The 14,168-nt window shown below is 37.0% G+C and overlaps 1 protein-coding gene across 1 annotated transcript; it reads right to left on the bottom strand.

The window, feature by feature from the left end:
* Nucleotides 1-7,607: 7,607 nt before the first annotated feature.
* Nucleotides 7,608-12,930, bottom strand: LOC143614592 (protein HOTHEAD-like). Its single transcript, XM_077087991.1, has 5 exons — nucleotides 12,814-12,930; nucleotides 11,784-12,425; nucleotides 8,393-8,778; nucleotides 7,813-8,279; nucleotides 7,608-7,708 (listed from the first exon to the last, which is right to left on the bottom strand). Exons 1-5 carry the CDS (start codon nucleotides 12,893-12,895, stop codon nucleotides 7,645-7,647), a joined length of 1,641 nt encoding a protein of 546 aa, XP_076944106.1. The 5' UTR covers nucleotides 12,896-12,930; the 3' UTR covers nucleotides 7,608-7,644.
* Between the last annotated feature and the right edge of the window lie 1,238 nt (nucleotides 12,931-14,168).

Raw genomic sequence — 14,168 nt, 5'->3', positions numbered from 1 at the left:
TGAGTTCATTCACCATATTATAATATAATCATATTATATATATACATATAGTAAACATTTAGGGTTTAAACCAATTTAAACCCGATGGGCTTAAGCCCAATCACTAAACCAAAGCCTAGTCCATTAACCAATCTTGCTAATCAATTGTGTCGGGCCCAATTAACATTTAAGTGGGTTTATATTTCGTTACCCCCGGTGTAACTCATACTGGGTCACATTCGGGTCAGTCGCGTTGACTTGACCCGAACCGACCGTTAAATCCAACAGTCTCCCACTTGGACGGATTTGGGTCAAGTATCACAACGCTAACAGCCAGAGGCGTTCTAGCTACACATAGCTGTCCCTAACCAAATATGACATTTTAAATCCATAACAAAGGATCTTGGAATACCTTATTGCCAGATGATGAATTTATAGTAATCGTTGTCATCTATCCTTTCTGTATAAGACATTAACTGAACAATGAGACATGGATCAAATCAATCTCATATAGTGTTCAATTATTGTAGTTCTCGATATAGAGTCAAAGTGGTCCATTCAAACACACAGTAAGTTTGGGTGAGGCCTCACACTTTAGCAGTTTGAATCAACGAGGGCGCCAATATGTCTAACTGTTACATTTTAATGTAAGAGTACAGAATCCCATCTTGACTACATACAACTCCCACTGAACTCCAGAACATTCCCAATCAATGCCTTTATGGCTGGCAGTTACGCAATAGCGGTTGACATGATTAAAGAATATTCATCGGTAAACGAAAGTTCTAATATCTATCTCAGGTCTTAGGATACTAAATGAGCATACTATTATCAAAACATCTTATGATCAAGATCCATGAAGATGATTTGATGCGAGTTACATCCAACGTCATTCATAATGAGGTCTGTGAGTTTGGAAGTCAACTGCTTGAGTCCAAAGTCAGAATAGTCTTAATTCAGAATCGTTCCCACGAGTCTGACTGACTACGGATAGTTTAGAATATAATATTCATGGATTAAACGTATTAAAAAGAACACAGTTGTATCATTCAACGTTTGCATTTAACCATTAAATCAAAGGTGAACTGAAAAGTACAACTGTTTGAATGTTCATACATCCAAATACTAAATCAAAATGAATCACTAGCAAGTCTAAGCCAGATAGCATCTCTATGCTTGTCCTGAGTCATCGGCTTAGTGAACGGGTTGCTAGATTTTGATCTGTGTCTACTTTGCTTATCATGATGTCACCTCATTCCAGTATTACTCGTACATAGTGGAACTAAAAATGTGCTTGGCCATGTGATGATAATTGGGCTCTTTGGCTTGAGCAATAGCACCTGTGTTATCACATATCACGTCGATCATTTTCCTAAACTTGGAATTAGATCGAGTTTGGCTATGAATTTCTTCATCCAAGCAGATTATGAGCGAGAAGCATCTCGGTCATTTTAGAAGTTAGCGTCAGTGTAACATCTTACAATGAGCTCCTCTTCCACTCCTCCAAACACGCTTACGAGACGTCAAGTCTAGTGCATAATATAGCATACATGACAGAGCCAATCGTTGAAGCATATGGAATTGCTTGCATGTGCTTTGTCTCAATGTCCGTTGCCGGAGATTGCGATTTGCTAAAACAGTTCCTTTAGCAATGGAACAGCTCCTATCTTGGAGTTGTCCATTAAGAAACGTGTCATGACCTTGCTTATGTACGTACTTTGACTTAGCCCTAGAAGTCGCTTAGATCTATCCCGGTAGATCTTGATTCCCAGAATATAAGCAGCTTCTCCAAGATCTTTCATTGTAAAACAAGATTTCAACCAGTGCTTAACTCCCTTAAGCATAGGAATGTTGTTTCCAATTATCAGTATATCATACACATACAAGATGAGGAATGATATAGTGCTCCCACTAGCCTTTCTGTAAACATAAGGCTCATCTTCATTGTTGATAAAATCAAACTCTTTGATTTTCTCATCAAGTGAAGATTCCAGCTTCAAGATGCTTGCTTAAAATTCACTTGCTCCCTATTGCCCGACCTTCGGGGGGTTGCTCAATAAAGTTCTAGACTTGATTGTCATGAATAGATTTCATCTCGGCGTTCATGGCATCTCGCCGTTTCTCAGATTCCGGATCCAAGATTGCAAATATGCAGTTAGTAGCTTCGTCGCCAGACTCGGCTACTGATAAGACTTCTGGACCATCCAGATGCCATAGGTATCTAGGATTGGGTGCGGGAGTCCTACTACTTCTGCGAACGCTCGTGTTCATGTCTGATGTATCAGCAACAACAACTTGTTGATCAGACACTCCAACTTCCTCAGCGGTTGTTTGTGGTTCTTAAATTTCTTCAAGATCGACAATGTAATCTCCAGTTCCTCGATCGAGAAATTCTTTCTCGAGGAAGTGGTCTTTCCTTTTGATAGAAATCATATTTGTATCAGGATGAAAGAAGTAATAATCGCTTTGGTTGTAGTATTTGACGAATGCGGGAGGCGGTCATAAGGGTGAAACTCCAAAGGGAGTGAGGCAAGTTAGTTCTACACATCATCGATCAAACCATGTTTAGCAAAGTTTGATTCCTCCTCTCGCTCACGCCATTATGTTGGGGTGTGCCAAGTGGAGTGAGCTGTGAAACAATTCCACACTCTTTTAGATGATTGATAAACTCTTAGCTGAGATAGTTTCCACCTCAATCTGATCGAAGTATCTTAATGGTTTTACCAAGTTGGTTTTCCACTTCGTTTTGAAACTCTTTGAACATTTCAAAAGTTTCATGCTTGTGTTTCATAAGATACACATAAGAATATCGACTATAGTCGTCGATAAAAAAAAGAAGTATCTTTCATGGTTTCTAGACACGGTTCTGAAAGGTCCACATACATCAGTGTGTATGAGTCCTAACAGATCTCTTGCTCGTTCACTTTTATGAGTGAAGGAGTCTTTGGCGAGTTTGCCAGCTAATCAAGATTCACAATCGTCAAAAGAGTCCGGTCCTGTGGATTCAAGAATCCCTTCGGATTGGAGTCTTTAACTCTTACTTTGCTTATGTGGCCAAGTCGGCAATGCCAGAAATGTATCGTTGATGCCAGATCTGATACGTTTTGAAAGATTATATATACGTTATTAATAGTTTGAACATTAATCTTATACATATCATTTCAAGGTTTAGCCTCGAAATAAAAGATGTCGTTTAAGTAAGCAGAAATAGCTATGCCATTAAAACACGTACTTAAAACCTTGTTCAAAGAGTAAAGAAACTGAAACGATGTTGCTGGTCCAACCAGGAGCATACAAATAATTATTCAAAAGAAAAACTAGGCTAGATGAACAAGTAAAATGAAATACTCCAGTTGCCAGAACTGGTACTCTCTTCTCATCTCCAACGATGAGTTTCATGCTGCCTTTATTCAGTTTCCTCCACTTCTCAGGCTCCTGCAAGACATTAATGATGTGGAAACCACATCAGGTATCAAATACCAATGTGTTGCTAGAAACAGTGAAAAGTTCAATAACGTATATGGAAATACCTCGAGAAGAGCCTTCACCATTAGCTCTTTTCATTTTGATCTCAGCAAGGTACTCGGGACAGTTTCGCATCCAGTGTCCCATTTGGTTGCATCGGTGGCACTGGCGCTCCTCAGGGGGCGGCGGTGGTATCTTTGGAACCCCTTTGTTAGCATTGGTGGCACGAGGGGCAGCAATGGTAACATTCTTCTTGCCTTTACCCTTATAACCCCGGTTCTTGGGATTAGGCTTCTTGACACCAGCAGATCGGATCATCAGAACTTGATTGGTCCTTGAAGGAATGTTCATCTCAGCCGTCTTGAGCATGTTATGAAGCTCCGGCACTGTCTTCACCCAGCCATTCATGTTGAAATTCATTACGAACTGGTCGTATGAGCTGGGGAGAGAGTTGAGGATGAAATCAGATGCCATCTCATCAGGCATGGGATAATCAAGTTTCTTAAGCTGATCGATATGCCCCTTCATCTTTAGAACATGCGCACTGACGGGAGACCCTTCTGCCATCTTGCAACTGATAAGTTGTTTCATGGTGTCGAAACGTTCTTGACGGGCTTGTTTCTGGAACATGCCCTTGAGTTGTTCAAGCATCTCATAGGCATCAAAGTCTTCCAAGCCTTTAGCAAGCTCAGAAGTGAAGTCATGGTGGCTAGCATAATACAGGAGGCCTCAGCCGAGTCATCCTTATGCTTGTCAAAAATTTTCGTGCAGCGGCTGTGTTGTTTTCAGGCTCTGTTGGAACAGGTCCATCGAGAACATACAGGCGCTTTGCCATGGTGAGAACAAGTCTCAAGTTGCGGTGCCATTCGATGAAGTTGGTACCGTTCAATTTATCCTTCTCAAGGATAGTCTTAAGGGCGTAGGGTGAGATTTCGTTTGACGACATCTGATTAATTAAGCAAAAGTAAATTTATTTAGTATATTCGATGTTGTAGTCCTATTATTAATGACCCAATAACATTAATTAATTAGGAGTATGAGAATCTGGCTTCCAGTTATTAAAGGCAGCTGTAGCACACAACATTAATAAGTGGTTAGGCAGACTGACAATGATTGCCAATTGTGAATAGAGCACAACTCTCGGTTATGAGGCCTATAGAGACAACGATTGTCTGTATAGATACGTTTAGCCTCATCTTTGCCCACTTTAAGTCTCCAGACAGCTTTAGCACATAACAGGAGAGTAAAGTAATAGTTGTCCTAATACCGTGACTTGTGAAAGCGCCGGATGTGTCAACGAAACGCTTTCACCTTGATGGGATAGGCTAGAAAACAAGTGCGGTGCTGTAGCTCCAAACACTCGAAGTTTCGCATTATGCCTCAAGTGTGACTTGTAGTAGGATTGGCATAAACTATTGGTTTTTAAATTGGGATTAATTTTAAAATTACCAAATAGAGCAAAAGTCAAATTTTACTGTATTTATTATCGGGACGAATTGATGAACCCTTTCATCTCTCAGGACACTTAATTTTAAATTACCTATTAAAAACTAAGTTTGTCGCGATACGACTAACCAATTTTAAGTTAATAGAAATCTATTAAGTTATTAGTTTTGGAAATCAAAACGCTTTTAATTTGCAAAACTTACTTGGTTAATAAAATGTTTATTTTCAAATTTATTTGGTATTAGGTCGGTGATATTATAATCCTATTATAAAAATTCCAAGCAACCACAATAGCAAATAATATGTAAATCATTATGGCCAAAAAGTGATCGGTCTCGCTAGAGCCAATTAGGGAGACCGATCGGGTCAAGGGGCTCACAACACAAACAACCATAAGGATGGACTTCTTCGTGCATCTGGTCATCTTGTCCGAACTCCCACTAACTCCAAGAAGTCCTCGAGCTCGTCCTCAGTTATTTTCGCGTCTTCTTAATTACAAATTTATAAACTAACAATAATATGTCCTATTACAAATTTGAACCATCTTTATGGCCAAAAGAAAACCGAAAATTAAATAATAACCTTTTTACAACTTTTGGCCAAAACAAGCTCAAACACCAAACACAACCAAACAAACATAGGTCGGGGCCGGATTTACATATTCAAAATAAATAAAATTTCGGGTCGTTTTGACTTGGTCAAATAAAATAAACAAAACTTTGACCAAATCTAAAATCACCCGAAAAAAATTCTAGATCAAAACTTTAAACGATTTAAAGTTAAGATGTAGATCCGGTTTTAAACGAACCGGTATCGACTCGTACGTTGTAACCGCGGCTCTGATACCACTGTTGGGTTTCAACGGTGGTTCGGAACGAAAACGGATAAACTATTTTAACCCGTTTTAGTAATTATTTCTTTTCAATAGTTATTAATCAATATTAATAAACAAACTTAAACGAACTATAAAAACGCAGCGGAGTATGAACGATTTAAACGAACCAAAAACCGAAACCCGAACCTGGATCCGATTATAACAATACGATCACGATAAACATAAATAACAAAGAACCATAGATCTAGTTTATCGATATACCTCGGTTATAGAAACCGAGAAGACACCGAGGGCTTAACGAAACGTGCTAGAAGTGACACAATCAAAATACAAGAACTCCGGTGACACGGTGGTGGCGGCTGGCGGCGGCGCAGCAACTTGCGACGGCGGCAGCGGCGGCAGGAGATGTCGGACAGCGGAGGACAGCCACGAACAGCAGTAGGAGCTGCGGACAGCAGCTAATAGCTGCGTACAGCAGCTGAAAACAGCAACAAACGGTCGGAGAAAGACCGGCAGTTGGTGGATTGCGGCACCGGAGGCGGCAGCGGGCGGAGGGCGGCGCCGGACAATGGTGGCGACGGCTGGTGTGGGTTTAGCGGCTCTCGGCAGTGGCAAACTGCAACAATAATAGAAACAACAGTAACAAAAGGCTGTGGTGGTGTTCCGGCGAGTTGTTGTGGCCGACGAGAGGTGGCGGCGTTTTTCCGGTGGCCGGAAAAACGGCCAGCGACTGTTGGTGGTTATATGGAGGCTAGGGTTTTTTGTTATTGAGTTCATTCACCATATTATAATATAATCATATTATATATATACATATAGTAAACATTTAGGGTTTAAACCAATTTAAACCCGATAGGCTTAAGCCCAATCACTAAACCAAAGCCTAGTCCATTAACCAATCTTGCTAATCAATTGTGTCGGGCCCAATTAACATTTAAGTGGGTTTATATTTCGTTACCCCCGGTGTAACTCATACCGGGTCACATTCGGGTCGGTCGCGTTGACTTGACCCGAACCGACCATTAAATCCAACAGTTTTACCAAGTAAGAAGGATGATTTGGAGACTAACTCCTAGCAAAGATTCAAGCACGTCAGGAACCAAGAACAAATAAAGTACCGGATCAAGCGAGGGACGTAAAACATCTAGTAATGTGAAAAGTAGTAAGAAGAACAAAGTCAAGACACCAACAAAGAAGGTCCAGGGGAAGAAGAAACAAGGAATGGTAAAAAGGATTGCAAAATATGTTGAAACGAAAGTGGTTGCTGAAGTTGTTTTGTTAGCTGGAACAGCTGCGGCATTATTTGCCCTTGATGATGACCTAGATGTAGAAGAAGTTGGGGATGAAGAAGTTGAAGTTGAAGGTGAAGACGAAGATGTAGACGAAGACGGAGATCAAAATGAAGATGAGGTTGATGATGATGATGATGATGATGATGATGATGATGAGGAATACTTTTAAAAGGGGAAATGTTTAGTTTGAGTATTTTATTAGGGATGTGTTTGCTTATGTTAAATTAATTTACTATCATTTGTTTTCTCTAGGGTCAATGTTTTTTTTTTTTTTTTGCATGCTTGTATTAATTATCCTTATCTAAAGTTAATGTCCATAATGTATTGGATTGTTAAAAAATTATGATTGCTTTATGTAGTTTCGTACATGGCAATAACAACCTTAAGGACATAAATATTTGATTTTATAACTTCATTTTATGATTTGGGATGCTGAACTGTGAGTAAAAAAAGCGGGTGTAGATGGGAATGTAACCATATAACCACATACTCCAGCAATATTTTTCAACATCAGTAGGTATTCCATATATATGAACTTTATTAATCATGTTTTTAGGATGTTACATTATTGAAAGCTAAAACCATTTGATCAACGGAATGTGAATATCACATTAACTCATAAGTTGATCACCAATCCGTATATGGCTTCTCACCTGCGAGTCTTTGGCCTAGTATCGTAACTCCCATGTACCTAAATGAAATGAAAATCAAATTAATAACCATAATGTAACAGTTAGTTAATTAAAGACATTGTATCCATAATATACACATGTTTCGATTTTCGAAATAACGCACCTCCCAAGCATCAACACACTAGCTTGAGGATTGGTTCCCGGAGAATTGAGTAAAGTTGATCCATCAATGACACGAAGAGAATCGACACCAATAACCTTATAGTCATCATCAACTACCTGCCCGATATGGCATCCACCATGATAATGCCATATAGTTCTTACAGTGTCCTTGCAATATTGTTCTAAGGAGGTACTTGTATTACCATGTGGTATCAAGTTATATGGTAGTTTCATGTTAAGATCAAGAATGTCTTGGTCTGTCATATTGGCAAACTTGTAGCTCGAAAAAGCTTCTGTATTAATTGTTCTTAGAATGGTGCTGATCCCGTCCACACATTTCCGCAAGTCTTCGGGTTCGCTAAAGTAGTTGAATGTTAATGATGGGTTGTCAGCTGGATTACAGTTTACAATCTTCAACTCACCCTTAGATAAAGGGCCATTAATTTTTTCAAATATAAATCCCCCTTTCTGCAATAAATAAGTAAAAATCCACTTAGTTAAAACATGGTATAAATAAACTTTGATTATACTTTTAAGACATGTTCTCTTTAATAAATATGTTCAAACCAATAATATGAAACCTCATAGGTAAATCCCTGATAGACCGAAAGATTGGCGAAGATGAAATTAAAGCCACCGGCTTCCTCAATATAGCTACCAAACGGAGTAATACCCACAACTTGGAGTATAGATGGCTGAACAACAATTGGAGCAGGAACGAAGAGTACATTTTGTGGATTATCTGCCATATCTTGACCAACAAAAGGTTGTTCAAGAACAACACTGATGTTAAGGGCATCAAGTTGATCTTTTGGACCAATGCCGCTCAATATCAGAAGTTGTGGGCTTCCTAGAGATCCCGCAGCAAGTATGATTTCATCTTTCGCTCTGCCTTTCAGATATGCGACGTGCTTTTTCCCCAAACTATCTTCAAACACTACTCCATAAGCCTTTGGCTTTGACAGTCCTGTGCATGTTAACAAGTAAGATATGATCAGTGAACAGTTAGAATGCTATGATACAACTAATATGTGTTTGTTAATATTTGTGTAATAAATGATGCCTTTTATATTGATAGCACAACAGGAAAATCTTTATTAAAGTTAATAACGAGTTACTAACACTAATTGGTTTACCCACACATTGAAAGTGTATGTGAGTTAAAAGAGAGGCGTCTATATAGATCTATGGGAGAGAGAATTGAGTATATATATCTTAGAGTAATCATGCATTTTTCTTTTCTTTTTAATGCAACTAATAAACTATGGTTATGTTAGAAAACTTCACCAAATATAGTAAAATTTCACTAAATAGCCATGATTTGTATAAATCCTTTTCTCGAGTCAACTCCTCTTGTATCTTTATAAAAGCTTATATCCCAACTGGCGTTATACATAAGCTTGAGTCGCTTATAAACATCTCGATATGTGTACCATCTACAAAAGCATCTAATCTACGAGAGACTAGTGACGCACATGAAGACAATGTTGTAAAAGTAGGTCTAGAAAGGCGAGTACTCTCCGAGTACTCGCTACAAGGTCTGGCGTCGAGGGGAGTTTTCTAACTCCGCCTAGTTACTAAGAATTGATCAAAGATGATCAACATAAACCAGAATCACATCTAATTGGTCAAGTTAGGCCGATTTTAACCTAAAAAATAAAACATAATTCATATTTCTATAATATTAAAAAAAGAATATCATTTTTTTAACTAATGATTAGCAAATTATAGAATAATTTACAATTTACAAATGTATTTATCATATTTATATTGATATTCACTTATTTTGTTATAAATATTTATAAACTTGTGATATTTGACATATATATAATATACAAAAGTTAATTTCTTTAGATCTATCATTTCGGAGAGTACTCCCCGAGTACTCCAAGTACACCCAACTCCCTAGTCGGCCGCTTAGGATCCGCTTAGCGACTTTTGCAACTTCGCATGAAGGTAATTTAATTATTTTACCACAAGTGTATTTACCCATTGTTAAATAACGTTATAATTCTCAATATATAATATTGGATTTTAATAATCCCTATTAGATGATATTGGCTGATAATAATCCCTATTTGTTTTATCGCCACTGGCGGTTCCATATTCAAAAAAGTTGGCCCCCAATGATCCCCGTTAAAAATGACTTAACGGCGTTATAGTTTTTTCTGAATATCAAACCAATGTTTTAGGGCTTTTAATCGTTAGGAGGATACGAGTCGATTGGTATAAAACTTAGTTTGAAATAGTGCTTCAAAATGAGGAAACAATGCTTAAATTCGGGTGTTTGAACTTACAATTAACCAAAATCAAGTTGTTTGGATTATTGTTTCGAGCTAAGTTTTACACTAATCGACTCGTATCCTTCATACGATCAAAAGCCCTAAAACATTGGTTTGAAATTCAGAAAATATTATAAAGCCGTTAAGTCATTTTTAACGGGGGACCATTGGGGGCCAACTTTTTTGAATTTGGGACCGCCAGTGGCGATAAAATGAATAGATATTATTATCGGCCAATACCATCTAATATGGATTATTAAAATCCAATATTCCTTATAATAATTAGTAGGGTGTAGACGAGTCGTTTATAAGCTAGCCTAGGTTAATTTTCTCACCAAAAACATGAGTCGACAAGGTGTATGTATAGTTTAATTAATTGTTTTGAATATAACTAAATATTTAATAAAGGTTTAAAAGAGATTTCAAAACTTAAGCTATATGTATTAAAAAATATTATTTCAACAATATAAGAGCTAGCTAGCCATTCAAAACTATTTTCTAAAAGTTGCGTATACGTATACATGATTACATGTGCATTCTTTAAAATTTCAATTACTTATTCTTTTTTATATGCTTGAGTGGAACATCACAATTGGGCGATTTATAAAAGTGTAATCTTCACGACGCTTGTTACATTTTTTTACTGGTTAAACATTTCGTAAAAAGAAAATGTCAAAGGCTATATAAAGTATTTTGTTTGGTCAAGATGGTGATTCTCCCTTTTCGCTCTCTTGTCACGTTATTACAAGTATTTTGTTTATAATTGTAAACTAAGTAATAAACTCATCGCATTGTTGTTACGTACAGACATAATTTGATTGGTATTGGTTAAACTTTTTATGGGTCTGTCTTTAAATTCAAAGAATAAATTTATAAACGCTGAAAACATTATCGTCACACATACAACAAATGATCAATACTACATGAAGTCAAACATTTTGGCTAGGTTCGTGATGATATCAACATTAAATCCAAAACAATTATTCAAAAAAAAGGATAACAAAAAAACATATTTAACAAAAATCGGAAAAACCCGAGCATTGTGACGGCTAGTCGTTATGAATTCTGTCGATATTAGTTGTGTTTGTCAAAATACCGAAACTAAACCCAAAAAATAAGTTCGTAAAATTAAATACATTTAAAACAAAAAAATAAAAAAAAAACAAAAAAAATCAGTAAAAACCTCAGCGTTAATGTGGCGCCTAATCGACGTAAATTTGGTCTATATCAATTAAGCTATTATGATATCGGAACTAAATCAAAATATTTAATTACGAATTTTATCGGTATCAGTTAAGTTAAATATGATCCAGAGCTTAAAAATAAATTCAAAAAATAAGCATATTTATATCATATAGAAACCAAAAGAAAAAATATTTTAAAACAAAAAGAATTCTAATAAAATATTACAAAAATCGATAACACATCAAAATCCGATTTTTATCTACAGTGTATAAATATATATAAATTGTAAATGTAGATGTATTTATAAAAGATTTATATATATATATATACGTACTGTTTTAAAAGTAGCATACTTAAATCGCACATTTGGGGTGGTGTTAACATTAACTCATAGCTCATTAAGGTTGTTCAATAGCTAAGCTCGCCCAGTCGCCCCGTTTTTAAACCAAGCAAAGTTCGAGCGAACTTTGGTTGGTTTCAAATAAGTCGTATATGTAATGTGTACCTTTACACTTAAATAAGACTTTGTGAACTGTTGCATGTAGATAAAGAGCCAACCCTTCTGGATTTGCATCCTGTAGCAAATTAGCAGCCGTATGTCGTGTTCCATTTTGGTCGAAAATAGAACCACCCACTTTGGTACCAATGAGATGATCAAAAGTATACCCGTTGTCTGGTGTGACCCCGGCTTCCAAAAGACCAGCTTTTAGTGCCGATTGCCAATTGTCCAGTGGCAGCTCATAAACAAGCCTTTCTTCTATCCACTGGTAAGATTCTTCGATTAAATCTGCGTCGGCTAGTTTGGCCTCCGTGTTGAATTGTTCTTCACCACGAGAGTAAAAACCGCCATTAATCGATGTTCCACCACCCAAGACACGAGGTCGAGAATTCACAACACCTTCAACTATAAACTGTTGAGAGGGTGATTCCGGTGATGTGTCAAGTAAGTAGCGAAAAATATTCGTCACACTGGTGATGTTAGCATCGTTGTAAGGTGAGCCACCGCGTTCGAGTAATAAAACTGAGTAGTTGGCGGATAGAGTGGTGGCAATTGGGATTCCAGCAGTACCTCCTCCGATGACGATGTAGTCAAAGAAAGAAACCCTAGGGGCTTCTGTTGCTTCATGCATGAAGGTATAGTTTGGAGCTATATGATATAAACCAACACAAATTCAGTTATTAATTTCTTCTTGATCTTAATTAAAAAGGCATAAACTAATGAAACTGGTATCAATGGTAATTTAAAAGAAAACATGAGCATCATTGAACAGTCCAATAGTTTTTTATTCATGTTTCCGTAACCAGACCACCAATATATCTACTGGTCTCGATCTTAGCAAATTAAGAAGATTCGAATAAGTAAACGATTTAGTAATTCAAATTTTGTAAAAACTGAAATCTGCTCTAACTGCCAGCCTAGTTTACCGGTCTCACAGCCGGTTTAAAAAGACTCAACCTGCACGGTTGTGTAGCCAGATTGTTGTTAAGTTCGACTATAAAACATTGGCTTAATCAGAAAGATAGAGTGTGCATACCAAATTGAGCAGCGCCAAAATTTAATAGTAAAAGGATGGTAACAACAGCAGCCGATATCATTCTCCATGATCTATAGACCATCGTGTTAAGATGATGGCGACTACACAACTATCAATATGTTTATAAGGAAATTGAGATTGTTTTAAGATTCGTGATGCTTTGTGTGTGTTTATGTACATGGAAATGAGATTAATTTAATCCATTTATATGACTTTGGATATCTACTGTTAATTAAGAGATTACATTTACAAATCATAGAGATAATATCCCTTTATTATTATATCTAATAATTTGACTTGACTTTCAAAATATAGAATATTAACTTAAAAGCACTCACAATAAAACACAATTCTTTAAAAACAATCAAAACCCATCAAATAAGAAATCTTAAAAACATCAACAAAAAAAACATTGCCACGTCATCACCACCTTTGACACCCAAAACCCCCACCCGACCCAACCACCTGCAAAAGTGCCCACCACCATCTCATATTTTCTATTTCTTAGCCAATAACTTCTTCTAAAAATGAGTCACAGAAATCGAGTTCAGAATAAGTAAAAACTGATGACGTGTAAAAACACCAAAAAAACAACCCTAAAAAACACCTTATTGTGTATGCTCTAACTATCATTCGATATGTAGAGTCATCTTCTGTAAACAATATTTTATACGTATAATTAATATGTTGTCTCATATCTTAGTTGGTTTTGTTTAAATTTTGATATGATCTGATATTTTATTGCATAAATTGTGAAATTACAGAATTGGATAGCATGTCTGAAAGAGACTTGAAGCAAACTCAACAAACAAAAACGTTAAATAACGAAGATTAGAACAATTGAGAAGTACAAGCAAAATAGGATGATACGGGCCATAGACACGATATGGACCAACATTGGTCCTTATAAAAAGTGAATTGTGCTTTTCGTTTTTTAAGTTTTGATCGTTGTTGAGGATTCTTTGTTCTTCATTCTCTCTCTCCAACCGCTCAATCATCGACCTAACTCCACGTTTTCACTATTAAGGGTGCCCACATGTCTTGAAGAAGTGGAATCACCCTCCAACAAACGAACAAGAGAGTCAAGAGTCTCACACTCAATCAAGGCTCGATCAACACTTGATTCTAGCTCCCTCATCAGATTTTGAGAAAAGTTTGAGGAGGAAGGAAGATCGGTTTCAAGATGTGTGACCCTTGATTGAAGTCTAACAACGTCATCATGACGTTCAACGTTAAGCAAGGACTCTTGGATAGCCATTTGTTGTTGACTTTCCACCTACCTTTGCATTTTTCAATCCAATGTATTTGGCTTTCAATCAGGGTTCGATCAACCTCCCTGTCGTGCTCCAGTTAAG

This window comes from Bidens hawaiensis, unplaced genomic scaffold (assembly GCF_021521415.1).
Source record: "Bidens hawaiensis isolate Kalapana, Puna unplaced genomic scaffold, B.hawaiensis_p1.1 tig00002273_1, whole genome shotgun sequence".
Taxonomy (NCBI): Eukaryota; Viridiplantae; Streptophyta; class Magnoliopsida; order Asterales; family Asteraceae; genus Bidens; species Bidens hawaiensis.
Note: the sequence above shows the minus strand (reverse complement) of the source record. Positions and strands in the feature narration are given on the sequence as shown.

What these genes read in the sequence shown, in the direction of transcription:
- LOC143614592 (XM_077087991.1), bottom strand. Translation starts at nt 12,895, where the DNA reads ATGGTCTATAGATCATGGAGAATGATATCGGCTGCTGTTGTTACCATC. An exon ending in TTTTGGCGCTGCTCAATTTG is followed by an intron (nt 12,426 to 12,813) that starts GTATGCACACTC and finishes TATATCATATAG; the next exon opens with CTCCAAACTATACCTTCATG. An exon ending in AGTGTGTTGATGCTTGGGAG is followed by an intron (nt 7,709 to 7,812) that starts GTGCGTTATTTC and finishes CATTTCATTTAG; the next exon opens with GTACATGGGAGTTACGATAC.